An 18843-nucleotide genomic window follows, 5' to 3' on the forward strand; every position below is an offset into this window, starting at 1 on the left:
AGTTGATGTAAAAAGACATAAATCCATGCGACACATTCATTCCTGCACTAAGAGTGTCAAAGGTCGTCATCAGTTTATATTCCCATATTCTTCTGTCTCTTTGAGATTTGAAATTACCTTTTAATACAACTAAGGAACTTGCCCCTCAGACTATGAGGGGTCATCACAACAGAGACCCCAATCAGAGGACAATAAAACATTCCTTATCTAAGAACTGGCCCAACATTTATGGACATAACTGTTTATCACTCATGGTAATTCTGCTTCATGCCACCTGTCTTATCCATGGTGTTTTTTTTTTTTCTTCTGTGCTATGTTGTGCATAAATATGTGATTCTTCAGAATTTGTATTAGTCTATGCCTGATGAAGAGACCTGTGTAGTCTCAAAAGCTTGCAATTTGTTACCATCTTTTCAGTTAGCCATTAAAGGGTATCAACCACTGAGGACTCTCAATTCTAAACATCTTTTAATACAAGTAATTTCATGCCCATAATGTTATGATTGGGGAGACAAAATTGTATTGCCACAGGTAGATACATTCTTTTTTCTCTTATTGTGTGGTGATGAGAGTTCATTCTTGTTACCCTTAGCACCTCCAGATTTGGATTGTAGGTGACCACTAGAAGCACCCGGTTGTTTTCTTCTTTAGCTTTGTAATACAGCAGGTGATTCCTTGATATTCTGGTGGCTCTTGTAATCTGGTTTTCAATTGTTCTTGGATGGTAGCCCTGATTCAAAAAGGTCTTTCTGAAGCGACCAAGGTGTTTATCTCTATCCATGAGGTTGGAACATATATGATTGTATCTGATGGCTTGGCTGTAGACATAGAGGTTTTTATGTGTTTTGGATGGAAACTGTCCCATTTAAGGTATGTTGGACGGTCGATGTATCTTTTCTGGAGAAAAGCAAAGCAGGGTTACATTATAAAAAATCTAGCCCAAGCTCTGAACCTCACACTGAGGAATGATCAATACATCATCCAAAAATAGAAGGCGTATGGCACAACTGCAAACCTACGAAGATGTGGCTGTCCACCTAAACTGACATCCCAAGCAAGAAGAGCACTAATTAGAGAAGCAGCCAAGAGACACATGGTCACTGGAGGAGCTGCAGAGAGCCACAGCTTAGGTGGTAGAGTTTGTCCACAGAACAACTATTAGTTGTATACTCCACAAATCTGGCCTTTATGGAAGAGTTGCAAGAAGAAAAACATTTTTGAAAGCAAACCATAAGAAGTCCTATTTGCAGTTTACAAAAGCCATATAGAGGACACAGTTAGAATGTGAAAGAAGGGGCTCTGGTCAGATAAGACCAAAGGAGAACTTTTGGGGCTAAATGCAAAAAGCTATGTGAGGTAGAAAACTAATACTACACATCACCTTGAAAACACCATCCCCACCATCACGCATGGGGGTGGAAGCTTCATACCATGGTGATGTTTTTCTTCAGCAGGGACAGAAACAGTGGTCATAGTTGATGGGCAGATGGATGGATCTAAATACAGGCAATCCTGGAGGAAAACTTGCTAGATGCTGCAAAAAACTTGAGACTGTAATGTAAGCTCACATTCCAGGAGGACAACCCTAAACATCCAGCCAGAGCTACAATGGATGGTTTACAGCAAAGAATATTCATGTATTTGAATGGCACAGTCACAGTAAAGACTGAAATCCCAGAGAATCTCTGACAAGACTTGAAAATTGCTGATCACATACATCTGCATCTAATCTCCCTGAGTGAGAGCGACTGTGCAAAGAATAATGGGCAAAAATGTCACCTAGATGTTGAAAGCCGGTAGAGACAGACCCCAAAAGACTGCAGCAATAGCTGCAACATAAGGTGGTTGTCACTGAGATACTGCGACAGAGATGGGCTGGAAGATCGCTGTGTCTGTTGTCATGAACTCCTGCTCTGGTTAGAAGTACTTCACCATTGGCTAGCAGATCAAGGGTTAATTTGTTCAGCTGAAGCTTTTGGAGCTTTCCTACCTGGATTGTCTTAGCTGTTCATTGTTGGCCACTGCCCTCTATATATACATACAGTGGGGCAAAAAAGTATTTAGTCAGTCAGCAATAGTGCAAGTTCCACCACTTAAAAAGATGAGAGGCGTCTGTAATTTACATCATAGGTAGACCTCAACTATGGGAGACAAACTGAGAAAAAAAAATCCAGAAAATCACATTGTCTGTTTTTTTATCATTTTATTTGCATATTATGGTGGAAAATAAGTATTTGGTCAGAAACAAACAATCAAGATTTCTGGCTCTCACAGACCTGTAACTTCTTCTTTAAGAGTATCCTCTTTCCTCCACTCATTACCTGTAGTAATGGCACCTGTTTAAACTTGTTATCAGTATAAAAAGACACCTGTGCACACCCTCAAACAGTCTGACTCCAAACTGCACTATGGTGAAGACCAAAGAGCTGTCAAAGGACACCAGAAACAAAATTGTAGCCTTGCACCAGGCTGGGAAGACTGAATCTGCAATAGCCAACCAGCTTGGAGTGAAGAAATCAACAGTGGGAGCAATAATTAGAAAATGGAAGACATTCAAGACCACTGATAATCTCCCTCGATCTGGGGCTCCACGCAAAATCCCACCCCGTGGTGTCAGAATGATCACAAGAACGGTGAGCAAAAATCCCAGAACCACGTGGGGGGACCTAGTGAATGAACTGCAGAGAGCTGGGACCAATGTAACAAGGCTTACCATAAGTAACACACTACGCCACCATGGACTCAGATCCTGCAGTGCCAGACGTGTCCCACTGCTTAAGCCAGTACATGTCCGGGCCCGTCTGAAGTTTGCTAGAGAGCATTTGGATGATCCAGAGGAGTTTTGGGAGAATGTCCTATGGTCTGATGAAACCAAACTGGAACTGTTTGGTAGAAACACAACTTGTCGTGTTTGGAGGAAAAAGAATACTGAGTTGCATCCATCAAACACCATACCTACTGTAAAGCATGGTGGTGGAAACATCATGCTTTGGGGCTGTTTCTCTGCAAAGGGGCCAGGACGACTGATCCGGGTACATGAAAGAATGAATAGGGCCATGTATCGTGAGATTTTGAGTGCAAACCTCCTTCCATCAGCAAGGGCATTGAAGATGAAACGTGGCTGGGTCTTTCAACATGACAATGATCCAAAGCACACTGCCAGGGCAACGAAGGAGTGGCTTCGTAAGAAGCATTTCAAGGTCCTGGAGTGGCCTAGCCAGTCTCCAGATCTCAACCCTATAGAAAACCTTTGGAGGGAGTTGAAAGTCCGTGTTGCCAAGCGAAAAGCCAAAAACATCACTGCTCTAGAGGAGATCTGCATGGAGGAATGGGCCAACATACCAACAACAGTGTGTGGCAACCTTGTGAAGACTTACAGAAAACGTTTGACCTCTGTCATTGCCAACAAAGGATATATTACAAAGTATTGAGATGAAATTTTGTTTCTGACCAAATACTTATTTTCCACCATAATATGCAAATAAAATGATAAAAAAACAGACAATGTGATTTTCTGGATTTTTTTTTCTCAGTTTGTCTCCCATAGTTGAGGTCTACCTATGATGTAAATTACAGACGCCTCTCATCTTTTTAAGTGGTGGAACTTGCACTATTGCTGACTGACTAAATACTTTTTTGCCCCACTGTATATATATTCACCTCTGGCATTTGGGAATTGTCAAGGTTAGCTCTTGCTACCTGGTTGGTATTGGAGGTGTAGTTTGTGGTTGGAGTTGGTGTTTGGAGATTTATTCAGGAGTTTTGTGCACATTCTCATCCTGTCCTATTTTGTTTCTCCTTCCTTTTACTTCCTGTGTTCCACTCTGTTGTTTGGTGAGTGTATTTTGCATGATTGTTATTTTCATTTAACCCTGTCCATCTTACCTTGTTTGTTATACACTTTGTTTTCCCATCTCCCTGGGTGGGAACGGGGACAGATCAGGGTAAATAAGGGAGCATAGCAAGGCACGTGAACCTGGTGTCTCTACCTTCAGGAGTAATCTGGGGACAGGAATAGACTAGAGCAACCCTAGTTCAAGGGACCTGTTAGCTCCCACAATTCCTAGGCACTGCATGACAGTGGTCCTATAAAGTTTGGACTCGGGGAGCCGAATATAAATGCATGTCACAATTTTCAGATTTATATTTAAAATATCTAGAAAACCCTGTATCATTTTCTTTACACTTCTCAAATACTTGTTATGTTGTGTTGGTATCACATAAAATGCCAATAACATACATTTAAGTTTGCGGGTGTAATGTGAAAAAATGTGGAAAAGTTCACAGGGTATGAAGACTTTTTCAAGGCACTGTGTTTCCACCCTCCTCTAGCTCCTCTAAAACCAGAGCTGTCAATCAAGGAAGATGAGAGTGGAAATAAATGGAAAACTAGTAGAGGGGAAGGTTCAATGAACTGCTCAACCTCAGTAAGGGGTCACCGGGCGCCTCATCTACAAATAAAGAAGGATTTCTAGTGAACGATAAAACAGGTTGGGACCCTGTAGGTACAATTTTTCGTTAGAACCTGCTGTATGTCCTCTAGATGTGATTATTTTGAACAGTGATTTTTTTTGCGCAGAAAAACATGAGAGATCAAAGGGGTTACATTTTTCAACTTTAAAGTATTTGTGCTGAAGCTCAAAAGGATTTTTCGAACTATGAAACTAGAAAAGGCTAGGCTTTGGGAATATCAGATTCATGCAATACTAGGTGGATTGTTTCCTCATTCCTATGAGATACACTGGGAATTTACCTGTTACAGACAAAGGAGTGACTAATAGATGCAATATAATAAAGACAGAGAGCGACAAATGCAAATGTTCTGAGTGCAGCCGAAGGAGAGGAAAGGATACGACAGTTACAACCGCAAAGACAGGCACTGAAATGGGAAACTGGGTGGCTAATCACTGGTTCTCCGCCGTAGTTCTGGTAAGACGTTCTATTTACTTGATTCTTGAAGTGTAAATCTGTCACTTGTCTTCTTCAAATCACAATATTTTTAGTAATACAAATAATAACACAATATATACCGTATGTAAAAAAATGCATTTCAAATACAATGTTTTTTGTAGTTAGTCTAAACCATTAATTAATTAGCACTTATCGATTCTCTTAAGTTTCTTAAATACTACATATAGTAGATACGGTATACTGCCAATGTATCATACTTCATGGCTTTTGTAGCAGAACAAATCTGCAAATAAAACAGGACAGAAATGCATAAAAAAACTGCCGGTGTGAATGAACGCGTTGTAATCAATTTCATATGTGATTCATTAGTATGCAAATCAAGTGTTTGATTCTAAAGATTGTAACGTAGGTCTCGTATAGGTACAATGTCAGGCTGGAGTCACACATCTTTCTTATGGGTCTTCCTATCTCTTCAGTATTTTTTCTCACTGTCCGTAGACTAAACTTTTTTTATCCATTGACTCTTATCAATGAATCAGTTAAAAATGGATGAAACTTGGATGGAAGTGCAAAGTCTGTCCTCCTAGCTTCATCCTTGTCTCCCAGATCCTCATAGACGTTAATGGCCGAGTCTGATCCACAGAACGGATGAGGATAGGACCTGCTCGGAGTCTCACGGACCGGAGGCATGGACTGATGTATGATGTATGTATGGATCAATTAAACTCTATGGGTCAGAGTGAAAAAAAAGGACAGCACAACGAATGGGTGATTGTAGCCTGAATCTGGACCTGTTAGCAAAAAAAAAAAAATAAAATAAAAAATAGACGGAAAAAAAAATGAACCTTTTGTGAAGATACAATGTGATAGCTCTGGAGAGGCTGAGTATCAATGGTAATGATTTGAGCTTTTCCTCTTTTAATCTAAAGTAACACACGGTACTGATGATAATGAGCCTGATATACTCATGAGATGGTCACAGGATTCACAGTCCCTCTTCCCTCACGCCACCCCATGCGGGTGATTGACCGACGGATGGTCCCTAACCACTACATGTCCTACCTCCCCATGTGCCAAACCAGCCTTATGTGAATGGGGAATGAAGAGGAAACCAGGCGTAGCTCGAAATGATAAAGATGGGTGGAGGAGGGCGCTGAGCCCTAGTTTCCTTTCGACTCCCCATTGCTGGGGTTTGAAGAGCCAGAACTTTGGCGATCACCGGATCAGCTGTCATATTGAAAGTTCTTTGTTTGAAACAGAACTTTTAAATTAAGATGTCCTGAAATAATTACTAGATATAACCATCATTTACCTATGACCAAGCTCTAAAATTAAAGCTGACCGCGCACACCAGACTGCCGCTGGCCAATTGCTCATTCATCCAACAACTTGTCATTACGATGCTCCTCTGAAACCATGACGGTTCCCGGGCTGCGAAAGGAGAGCGTGATTTTTTACTATAGGCTGCAATGCTTTGATATTGCTGTGTATAGCACAAGTGATCAGTGGATAGTGGAAAGTAAAAAAAAAATGTTTAAAAAAATATGAAGAAAAAAAATACAAAAATTCAATTCACCCATTTTCCCCCCATTAAAAATATATTAAAAAATAAAAAATACACATATGTGGTACTAAGTTCATAAAAGTTCGATCTATAAAAATCTAAAAATAATTAGCCCGATCTTTAAACATCATAAATGAAAAATAAATAAGAACGACAAAATTACTCTTTTTGGTCGCCGCAATTCCACAAAAAATGCTGTAACAAGCAATCAAAAAGTCACATCTATCCCAAAACGGTATCAATAAAAATGTTCTCTCGCTCCGCAAAAATTAAGCCATCACACAGTTCCATTGACTGAAAAATAAAAACTCGGGTCTCGTAAAATGTACACAACCCCCAAACTTGTTTTTTGCAAAGTTATGATTTTTGTTTCCGTAATTGTACTGATGAGCATAATCCTATTTCAAGGTCTTTTTTTTTACCACTAAATATACACCTTAAAAAAGCATTGCCAAAAAAAACGCCCCACTTGGAATTTTTTTTACTGCTTTTCAGTGCAATATTTGGTAGAAATAAATCGTGTCATTCAATAGTACAACTCATCTTGGAAAAAACAAGCCTAATATGTCTATGTGGACAGGAAAATAAAAGAGTTTTGGCTCCGGGAATAAGGGGGAGGAAAAAATGAAGAAACGGAGAAAAACAGAAATTGTTCGCTTCATGAAGGGGTTAAGGTCCTCATTCACATTACATTCTAAAGATTTCCCTACTAAATACATTGATCTCCTTTACACAAGACAGGTGATAAATGTATGATCGCTGGAATATCTACCAATCTTGAAAACTGGGATACCAAATTCCTTATGTAGATAGATCAGTTGTGCACATTACTGCAAGTTCCCCTTTTTCATGCATGATCAGTCAAGCCGAGCATGCACGTGTATGGGGGAGTCAGCAAAGATTGCTGTCGGCCAACCACTAGCTACAGTTATTGGCACCTCTAGTCTTGCCTCCTTATTACAGTCTGAGGCAGGTCATGAACAGAAGGGACTTGCAAATTAACTTGCCTCCAAATCTGTACACACCCAATACGTACATGAAAACCACTACATAAGTTACCAAACAAGTTTCACTCTAAAGTACAGAATAATTCGTCGTTACACACAGCTGCAAATATTTGTTCTTTGATTTATAGTATAACTGGTTTCCAATAGTCAAAGTGTATAATTCTAAGAAAATGCTGAAATTCTTTAGTTTAAATGTTGAATTGATATTGAACACACATTTTATTGAAACTACCAGACACATAAGTAACTACACGTTCTACATGGGTGGTGGGTACGGGGGTGAGGTGGGCTTGGGAGAACACATAAGTAGGACCCCAATCGAGCAGATGACAATCGAACAATGGGCACCTCAGCAGATGACAGTCGAGCAGTGGGCACCTCAGCAGATGACAAGCGAGCAGTGGGCACCTCAGCAGAAGACAATCAATCCGTGGGCACCTCAGCAGATGACAAGCTAGCAGTGGGCACCTCGGCAGATGACAAGCGAGCAGTGGGCACCTCCGCAGATGACAAGCGAGCAGTGGGTACCTCAGCAGATGACAATTGAGCAGTGGGCACCTCAGCAGATGACAATTGAGCAGTGGGCACCTCAGCAGGTGACAAAGCAGATGACAATCGAGCAGTGGGCATCTCAACAGATGACAATAGAGCAGTGGGCACCTCGGCAGATGAAAATCGAGCAGTGGACACCTCAGCAGATGACAATCGAGTAGTGGACACCTCAGTTGATGACATTCGAGCAGTGGGCACCTCAGCAGATGACAATTGAGCAGTGGGCACCTCAGCAGATGACAATTGAGCAGTGGGCACCTCAGCAGATGACAATCGAGCAGTGGACACCTCAGTTGATGACAATCGAGCAGTGGGTACCTCAGCAGATGACAAAGCCGTTACTGAATAAAATACACAAGACAATGATCAAGACCAATATTAGCACCATACAGGGGTAGATACCAGTTTTGCAGGTCATATAAGAGATTACAGTGCAATTATAGCTAGCGACTTATAAGTGATGCCTTTTTCACTTGAGTTGTTCATTTTTCCAGTCTTTACAATCTGGGCCAGACCGCCATGATATCTTCTCTCAGCCATGACTTTTCTTCCTTTTCGGAGTCGTTCACTTTTCCAGTCTTTACAATCTGGCCCAGGATGCCATGATGACTTCCCTCAGCCATAACGTTTCTTTGTTATAAGTGTCGTTCACTTTTCCAAGCTTTACAATCTGACCCAGACCACCATGATGACTTCACTCAGCCATGACTTTTCTTCCTTTTGGAGTCGTTCACTTTTCCAAGCTTTACAATCTGGCCCAGGCCGCCATGATGACTTCGCTCAGCAACGACTTGCCTGAATTTGTAACACAGACAAATTTGACTTCATATATTCCCAGCACCATCCTCATCTATTCCCGACCTACACAAACTCCTCGTCCGGCTGCTATCAACAAGCCTGTTGTTGGCCTGCCCTATTTCCTCTATTACTGCACTTGCTGTGTGGCACAATTCCCCTGAGTACCGAAATTATGGAAAAAATTATTGTCATTACTTAAATTACCCCAAAAAAATTATACAAAACAGACATAAACCCTGAAAAGGATAGCGTCCACTGAGTGAACCTTAGAAAGTAAGAAAGCAATGGTGCCTCCTTTTTGCCTTATACACTAGTAATTGCCTTCTAAGTTCTCTTCATTGAAAGTAATAATGTAAAAAGTATTTATGGCCTTTTAGAAAGTATTAGTGCTGACATATTTCTCTCCTAAAAAGTTAAAATGCCACATTAGGACCCATTAGTGATGAGCGACCGTGCTCGGATAACGTGCTATTTGAACATACTCAGGTGCTAACCGGCGGGCTCGAATAATATGTTTGAGTCCCTGCGGCTGCATGTTTTGTGGCTGTTAGACCAATCAGAGGCCAGCAGCTGACGCTGGCATGCACATGACTGGGGACGTTTGGCAATGACGTGACGCGCTCCCGTTGGTTGCACACTGAAGTCAGCTGCCGGCTTCAGAAGATGACGCCATGCAGCAGGGGAGCGGAAGGAGTTTTCCCAATTTTTTGGACTTACTGACCTTCATTTCTTAAAGTAATGATGGTCACTCATTTTTCTTTACTTAGCTGCTTTTTTCTTGCCATAATACAAATTCTAACAGTCTATTCAGTAGGACTATCAGCTGTGTGTCCACCAGACTTCTGCACAACACAATTGATGGTCCTAACCCCATTTATAAGGCAAGAAATCCCACATATTAAACCTGACAGGGCACACCTGTGAAGTGAAAATCATTTCGAGTGACTACCTCTTGAAGCTCATCAAGAGAATGCCAAGAGTGTGCAAAGCAGTCATCAAAGCAAAAGGAGGCTACTTTGAAGAACCTAGAATATAAGACATATTTTCAGTTGTTTCACACTTTTTTGTTAAGTATATAATTCCACATGTGTTAATTCATAGTTTTGATGCCTTCAGTGTGAATGTACATTTTTCATAGTCATGAAAATACAGAAAAATCTTTAAATGAGAAGGTGTGTCCAAACTTTTGGTCTGTACTGTACATATATTAAAAAACTGAGGCAGAACGGAGGACATATACCAAAGGGCATATATACCACGATAGGGCTAGGATGAGGGACATATATACCAGGATGAGAAACACAAATATCAGGATGATGCGCATATCCAGTGGTATGTAAACATTTGGGCACCTCTGATCAAAATTACTGTTATTGTGAACAGTTAAGCAAGTTGAAGATTAAATGATCTCTAAAAGGCCTAAAGTTACAGATGACACATTTCCTTTGTATTTTAGGCAAAAAACATATATTTTAATTGTTTGCATTTTAAAAATTACAAAAAGTCAAATGTGCTGATGCCAAAGTTTGGGCACCCTGTATAGTTAGTACCTAGTACTCCCTCTTGAAAGTATCACAACTTGTAAATGCTTTTTGTAGTCAGTCTTTCAATTCTTGTTTGAGGGATTTTCATCCATTCTTCCTTGGCAAAATTCTTCCGGTTTTGTGAGAGACATGGGGCGTCTTGTATGGAGAGGTTTAGTTTTGATGACTCTTCCATGAAAGCCATATTTGTTCAGGTGTCTCTGAACAGTAGAACAATGTACCACAACTCCAGAGTCTGCTAAACCTTTCTGAAGGTATTTTACAGTCAAGCGGGGGTTCTGATTTGCCTATCTAGCAATCCTATGAGGAACTCTCACTGAAATTTTGCTTGGTCTTCCAGACTTTATCTTGACCTCTACTGTTCCTGATAAATACCATTTCTTATAATTACACTTCAAACTGAAGCAAGGGCAACTTCAAAAAGCTTTTCTATCTGTTTATAGCCATCTCCTGCTTTGTGGGCCTCCACCATTTCTATTTTCAGAGAGCTAGGCAGCTGCTTAGAAGAACTCATGGCTGCAGTTTTTTGGCACAAGGTTAGAGGAGGCTGGGTTTTTATAAAGCTGGGAAATTTGCATCACCTGGCCTTTCCAAAATATGATAGTGAACAAGCTATAACCCTAACAGGCTAATTAAGGCCTGCAAACTTGGTCAAAGTTTTCTGAGCAAACAAATATCCCAGGGTGCCCAAACTTTTGAATCAGCCCATTTTCCTTTTTGCAATTTTTAACACGTTCAAAATGACAATTGTCATAGAAAACATTAAGGTCCATAACACATTTCCAGTCTGGGAGCATTCACCCCCTCCTCTCTCCCCCAAAATTTAAAGGAGAAAGAGCTGATAATCTAAGAGTCTCTTTGAAATAGAAATGCACTGTTGACATATGGGATGTGAGGGAATTGTTATTTTTTATAAACACTGCCTATCGTTCTCGATTAAATATAACATTTAAAGGGAGTCTGTCACCCCCAAAATTGAGGGCAACAGGGCAGACAAAGTACGCCTGCACGGGAGCCACGGCAGGAAGACAAGAAGAGGATGTCATCATATGAAAATAGGAGGCACTGGATTGGACCGCGACGCCCATCGGACCCAGACCGCAGCGGGACCGCCCCTGGGTGAGTATAATATAACCTTTATTTCTCATCTTAAAGGTTACATCGCTGGCTTATCTACAGCATTACAGAATGCTGTAGATAAGCCCTTGATGCCGGTGGCCGCAGCTCATATACGATTTTGGGGGTGACAGATTTCCTTTAATAATGTGTTCCTTTTGTTCTATAAACCACACTCCTGAAAGCCATATGCTACCAGAAAACAGGCGTCCGATCGGCCTTTAAAAAACGTTCAATATGGAGAGAAAGTGTCTTGGCACCGCTGTTCCCAAATGGCCACTGTACCATACAGCTATGTGCAGCTGCTCATGCCAGCTTTGCCCAAACAAAAGACCCTCGGGTGCACCAAATCCAGCAATATGAGCAATAGTCTGCAATAGAGAAAATTGGAGTGCACTCACCGGTCCTAAAAACAGTGATCCTTTATTGAGACATGCAGTGTACAGCAGGGAGAACGTGGACAGAGACGGTCCATCTATTACGGCCTTTAAAAAACAACTGGTGGTGACAGCAAGTAGATCTTGGGTTATTGTGGAGTTAGCAGTGACCGTACTGAGGTATATCCTGTATATATTCCATGCATTAGAAGTGGAGGGTATATACTATACACTCACTCTTAGCTCTCCAATGACTGGCCTTTTAGTGGAAACAGCTGCAGCCTCATCCGCCAGTCGTGTAATTGTCCTGACAATAAGGGGCAGCAGAGGGTTGTTTGTGACAAAAACAGCGGGGTGGTTCAGTGGGTCTCCCCTGCATGTGATGTTTGACAATTAGTGGTAGCACTGAGATCTGCGTGGTCTCTCCGGTGTCGTCCTTGACAATTTTTTGTTGTTATCTAAAATACAAAGGAAATGTGTCATCTTTAAGTTTAGCCCTTTTAGAGATCATTTCACCTTTAACTTGCTTAACTGTTCACAATAACAGTAATTTTGACCAGGGGTGCCCAAACTTTTTCATGACACTGTACATATACCAGGATGAGGGACATATATATCAAGCCGGGGGGACATGGTCCAAATTTTGCATTGGGGTCGACGAAACTCTAGTTATGCCACTGATAGCCTGTTAGAAAGGTAAGAGTAGGGAAAGCAGCAGCCATTTTAGGATTTTACAGCCTTAGGCTACTTTCACACTAGCGTTGTACGACGCATGACGAATTGCGTCGCTGCGACGTACCGACGCAAGCAGTGAAAGCGCCACACAACGGGGGCAGCGGATGCTGTTTTTCAACGCATCCGCTTCCCCATTGTGAGGTGCAGGGAGGAGGGGGCGGAGTTCCGGCCGCGCATGCGCGGACGGAAATGGCGGACACGATGCACCAAAAAGCGTTACATGCAACGTTTTTTGGTGGCGACGGTCCGACGCAACGCAACGCAACCGTCGCATGACGGTTGCGATGTGTGGCACTGCGTCGATAATGCTAGTCTATGGAGAAAAAACGCATCCTGCAAGCACTTTTGCAGGATGCGTTTTTTCTGCAAAACGACGCATAGCGACGTGCAGTGCACGACGCTAGTGTGAAAGTAGCCTTAGAGACAGAATGTGAAGGTGCACAGCACATTACACATAGGTAGATGTAGAAAAAGACCTAAATCTGATTGTGAGGTCCAACTACAGTGCTGAACCACATGGAAAATGGCAGTGATAGTCTCAATCTTTGAACAGTATACAGTCTATGAACCTGACATAGAGGAAAGTATAGAACTTTGTCTTTTATATATCACCACCTTTGAACTTTAGTTCTATAACATATACCGGTACCTGTGATCACAACAGTAATATTTAGTATCACTCCCTGAAAGTGTTTAGTTTTGGGTTTTCCGCTCTTTTCTTGTATTTGGGTCATGATCTATTTTACAGTTATCTCCACAGTTGGTTTTAAACTGCAGTTTCCTTCTAAATATATCTGTAACTGGAAATTTTTGTGTTCTATATTTTTATTTATTTATTTTTTGTTATGTTTTGTTTCATTTTTACACCATATGAGATTTTTATATCTTCACCTTTATCTAAAAATCTTTTCTTGATTTCTTTCAGATTGCCTGGCTTGGACTAAACATTTTTATATTTGTTTATTACTTCATGTTTTTTCAAAACCAGAAACAATTTGCCTATACGAGAGTTCTATTGGGAGTAAGTAATAATAATAATTTTATTTATATAGCGCCAACATATTCCGCAGTGCTTTAACATTATAGTATTCATCAATACTATGTGTATTAAAGAAATGTAGCACATCGATTACTGTATACTGGTGACCCAAAGCTTGTTATATGTGATCCTATATGAAACTTCTGACATGGTTATCTGTCACATGTAAATCCCATGGACTCTGTATGCCACCATGCTCCACTGTGTGTCCAATGTGGAAGACATTGTCACCTAGAAGCCTCTGTAATATGACAAATGTGATGGAGCATGGCTCAATTTTCTATTATTTAATATTTTTAGATTTCAAAACTAACAAAAAAAACATAAAATATAATAATCAATTTCACAATCCAAACTGCATACATTATTACATAGATCTCTTAGATTGAGCCTTGTGTACCTACTTTGGAAAGCTTTGTTAGAATCATTGTATAATCCCTATGAATTTTATGAGTCCAGCTCAGTGAGGACTCATAAAATGCTCATTTTATTTTAGGTAGAGATATTTTCACAAATGATCAGACAGCCATTTTTAGGGGTTTTTCCACGTGGAACCCACCTGAAGAACAGTCGCAAAAAGGAAACATAATGCACAGCAATGTAAAAGTGATATTGTTGTGTGCGCATGCTCAGTCTTTTATTGCTTCAGGGTTCGGAAACCGAATGTTCATTTTTCAGGAGGCTTCGGTTATGAAAGTTTAAAATGTAGAAAAAAAGACGCCGGCAAATCTAAAGTAGAAAAGACGGCAAAATTGCCGGCGAAAACTCTTCAGAAAAAACGGCCACCAACTTTGTTTCACCTAGGAAATCCTCATAAAAAAAGATTCTGTGTGCATATACCGTAAAGCTACTGGATAGGCAAAGTTGTCATGACATTAAAAAAAAAAGACTTAAAAGGGGAAGACAACTTAAAAAGGGATGCAAAACAGATGCAAATACAAAAGCCACTAATCCTGAGTAAACTACAGAAAAACTATGATGAATTGGGGCCATAGTCTTTGCGATTCACAATTTACCTGAACTGTAGGTATCTGTTTAAACTGATCTTCTATCTTTTTCTGTTTCCTTTCAGCCGGCTCTCGCCTGGGCCCGAGGATCTGCTGCTTGCCTTAATTTTAACTGCTTGTTAATTTTGTTACCCGTCTGTCGAAACCTTCTGTCCTTTTTACGTGGAACCTGTTCAGTAAGTGAACCTGTTGTTTTTACTAAGTCAGAAACTAATGAAAATACCGTAAGTCTGCATTTCATGTGGATTCTGGAACGTTGTTGAAAACTTTTTTTTTTATATAAATGATGAACAAAGAAAGGAAAAATAGTCATGGTGGAGATTACTTGGCAAAGAATACCAGTTTTTTGTACAAGAAGTGAACCACTTTGTACAGCGAGGGAAGAAACTCAGAAACAGCGGATCATTCAATTAGGGATATCATTTTAACCAGATTGACATTTGCTTGGTAATAAAAAATAGAGAACCAATAATGAAAAGGAAAACTTCACAAATGCTAGGTATCATAACATATTCTGGGTAGAGGAGGGGTAAATGGAGAAAAAAGTATACCCTATAATTTCCTTAAACAGATGTAAGTAATAGAAAATTGAGTATTCCTTATAATTTCCTTAAAGAACAAACTGTCGCTTGTAAAAAAAAATTGAGATAAATATCAAGTAAAGATCCCTGAGCTTCCCTGATTCTGCCGCTCTTTACCATTTTGTGCTGCGTCGCTCCATTGCAGAGATATTCACATTTGTTTCTTCTGAAGCTCAATGTGCAAAATCTCTGCTGGCAGTCCAACTGGGCGTTTCTTCAGAGTCTTCTATGGGGCGTGCACTATCAGCTATCCCTCCCAGATGTTACCAATCACAGCTCATCAGCTGATCTTGCAGTATAGCAGTCTCAGACAATGCCGAGCTGTGATTGGTAGCATAGAAGTTAAAGCACACGCTCCAGAGAAGACTCTGAAAAAACACCCAGTTTCATTGAAAGAAGAGTTTTCACATACCGCTCTTCAAAAGCAACAAATGTGAATATCTTTGCAATGGAGTGACGCAGCACAAAACGGAAAAAAGAGGTAGAATCAGCGGAACTTGGGGATTTTTATAAAACTTAATTTTTTGTGCAGGAGACCAATCTTCTTTAGACAAATAGATATCAAATTACAAGTAGGATTTACAGTTGTGATATTTCTTTCTTTCAACAACTATTGTACATTCGATTTGTTAGCAAAATTTACAAACTTCCTCTTGTTTCCAATAATCCAATTAAACAATAATAATTTAAACTAAGTGACACAACTAAAATGGAAATTGGTTTTGCGAAATCCATCACGAAGTGCCACTTTTACTGACTATAGAATTACTCAACCCCTTTACGGCAAGCATCTTTATTACTTAGTAGGGGACTGCTAGCTGTTATGACCTGCTGTAAAGGTGATGCGTAGCCAGACACCAGCTTCCTGGCACCCTTTCCTCGTGGGCAGTGTTCTTCAGTTCACTATACTTAGGTTTATGTACAAGTACCGTCTTTTCCACCAATTTGTACCGGGAAAATTCAGGCAGCTGTGAACAAATCCGCCACTCCAGAATCTATACCCCATTTCCAGAACAAATCTTCAACCTATACAAACTCCCCATCATACAACTACTCCCAGTTTGTGCCTGTTTCTGCCCCATTTTCTCAATCATAGCAGATTTTGTTTGCCACCGTGACCATAATAATTACATCATTATTATAATTACCCCCTTATAATTACTACTTTATCAGCAAAGTTTTCATCTTGACCAAACATACATGCTATTTCTGTGGTATGATAGTGCACACCTGATCTTGGGAAAAAAGGGCGTATTTGCATTTGCAAATTTATTGAGATTTTCTAATGTTGATTTTGTAATAATTTATTGCTAAGAAACAAGACACTATAGAACCACAACATGTAGGACATGAATGCTGGATCACTGCACAGACTGAAACAGGAGACAGTCAACAAGTCACTATTAAAACAATGTGGTCAGATTAAGGCTACGTTCACATTAGCGTTGCGTCAGGCGCAGCCGCGGCGACGCATGCGTCATGCGCCCCTATATTTAACATGGGGGGCGCATGGACATGCGTTGCACTTGCGCTTTGTGACGCATGCGTCACTGTGGTGCATGCATCAGGGCGCAGAGGACGCAGCATGATGCAGTTTTTTCTGCGCCCAAAAACTATGCAAAAGTGGACGCATGCGTCACAAAACGCTGCATTGTGCATGCGTTTACATTTGCGTTGTGCGTTGTGTCGCCGACGCTGCACCGCAAAACGCAAATGTGAACGTAGCCTAAGAATAATTAATTTTAGGTCGATAATTCTGTGCTGATTAACCACATAATTGATCTACATATAAAATGTTTCTCATTTATGTAAATAATTGAGATATGTTTTCTTACAGTGTTGTCGGCGCTCAGTTAGGAAACAGCTTGATCACAATCTGGCTTTTCACAAGATTCTGGGTTACACAATCGCCTTAATGACAGGTAACATTTTATTCTTTTTATATTTTTCTTCTTTTCATTGTATGTTTCCTTAAAAAATGAACCTATTGTCACAAAGCATTCGTATGAGGCAGGATTCCTCCTGTAACTGGGGCTGATATACCAGCCTCAGTTACAGAAGCAAATAGTTAAAATATATATTTATTTAAATGTTGGATTGTCCCACGGGGTGCAGAAAATGTGAGAAAAATGAAAATTAAATAAATAAAGAAAGTAAAAGAATGAAAAGCAGGAAAAATAAAAATAAATTAAAAGAAGCTGCTGCCATTCTAAATGGTTGTTACTATCATTGCCATCTTTGAAAAAAAACATGTCCATCAAGGCCAAGCGACACTACTCTGTCCTCCTCCTCCTGGACCTGTCGGCTGCCTTTGACACAGTGGACCATTCCCTATTATTACAGACCCTCTCATCCCTTGGCATCACAAACTTGGCCCTATCCTGGATCTCATCATACCTAACAGACCGGACATTCAGCGTCTCCCACTCACACCACCTCCTCACCTCGCCCCCTATCTGTTGGAGTCCCGCAAGGTTCAGTTCTAGGGCCCCTGCTCTTCTCCATTTACACCTTTGGCCTGGGACAGCTCATAGAATCTCATGGTTTTCAGTATCACCTCTATGCTGATGACACACAGATCTACATCTCTGGACCAGATACAGTGCCTACAAGTAGTATTCAACCCCCTGCAGATTTAGCAGGTTTACACATTTGGAATTAACTTGGCATTGTGACATTTGGACTGTAGAGCAGCCTGGAAGTGTGAAATGCACTGCAGCAAAATAGAATGTTATTTCTTTGTTTATTTTTTTTTTAAATTGGGAAAAGTTTTTTCAGAGGGTCATTTATTATTCAACCCCTCAACCCACCAGAATTCTGTTTGGTTCCCCTAAAGTATTAAGAAGTAGTTCAGGCACAAAGAACAATGAGCTTCACATGTTTGGATTAATTATCTCTTTTTCCAGCCTTTTCTGACTATTTAAGACCCTCCCCAAACTTGTGAACAGCACTCATACATGGTCAACATGGGGAAGACAAAGGAGCATTCCAAGGCCATCAGAGACAAGATCGTGGAGGGTCACAAGGCTGGCAAGGGGTACAAAACCCTTTCCAAGGAGTTGGGCCTACCTGTCTCCACTGTTGGGAGCATCATCCGGAAGTGGAAGGCTTATGGAACTACTGTTAGCCTTCCACGGCCTGGACAGCCTTTGAAAGTTTCCTCCCGTGCCGAGGCCAGGCTTGTCCGAAGAGTCAAGGCTAACCCAAGGACAACAAGGAAGGAGCTCCGGGAAGATCTCATGGCAGCGGGGACATTGGTTTCAGTCAATACCATAAGTAACGTACTCCACCGCAATGGTCTCCGTTCCAGACGAGCCCGTAAGGTACCTTTACTTTCAAAGCGTCATGTCAAGGCTCGTCTACAGTTTGCTCATGATCACTTGGAGGACTCTGAGACTGACTGGTTCAAGGTTCTCTGGTCTGATGAGACCAAGATCGAGATCTTTGGTGCCAACCACACACGTGACGTTTGGAGACTGGATGGCACTGCATAAGACCCCAAGAATACCATCCCTACAGTCAAGCATGGTGGTGGCAGCATCATGCTGTGGGGCTGTTTCTCAGCCAAGGGGCCTGGCCATCTGGTCCGCATCCATGGGAAGATGGATAGCA

At 40.9% G+C, this 18843-nt stretch overlaps 1 protein-coding gene across 1 annotated transcript in view; it reads left to right on the plus strand.

The window, feature by feature from the left end:
• Window positions 1–4812: 4812 nt before the first annotated feature.
• The window catches only part of NOX1 (NADPH oxidase 1), a 62614-nt gene continuing 48583 nt past the window's right edge, over window positions 4813–18843 (plus strand). Inside the window, exons 1-4 of the mRNA XM_077283415.1 lie at window positions 4813–4929; window positions 13530–13625; window positions 14716–14826; window positions 17069–17153. Of these exons, the coding sequence (XP_077139530.1) occupies window positions 4885–4929; window positions 13530–13625; window positions 14716–14826; window positions 17069–17153 (337 nt within the window). The 5' untranslated portion in view covers window positions 4813–4884. The remainder of the gene's footprint in view (window positions 4930–13529; window positions 13626–14715; window positions 14827–17068; window positions 17154–18843) is intronic.

This window comes from Ranitomeya variabilis, chromosome 2 (assembly GCF_051348905.1).
Source record: "Ranitomeya variabilis isolate aRanVar5 chromosome 2, aRanVar5.hap1, whole genome shotgun sequence".
NCBI classification, from domain to species: Eukaryota; Metazoa; Chordata; class Amphibia; order Anura; family Dendrobatidae; genus Ranitomeya; species Ranitomeya variabilis.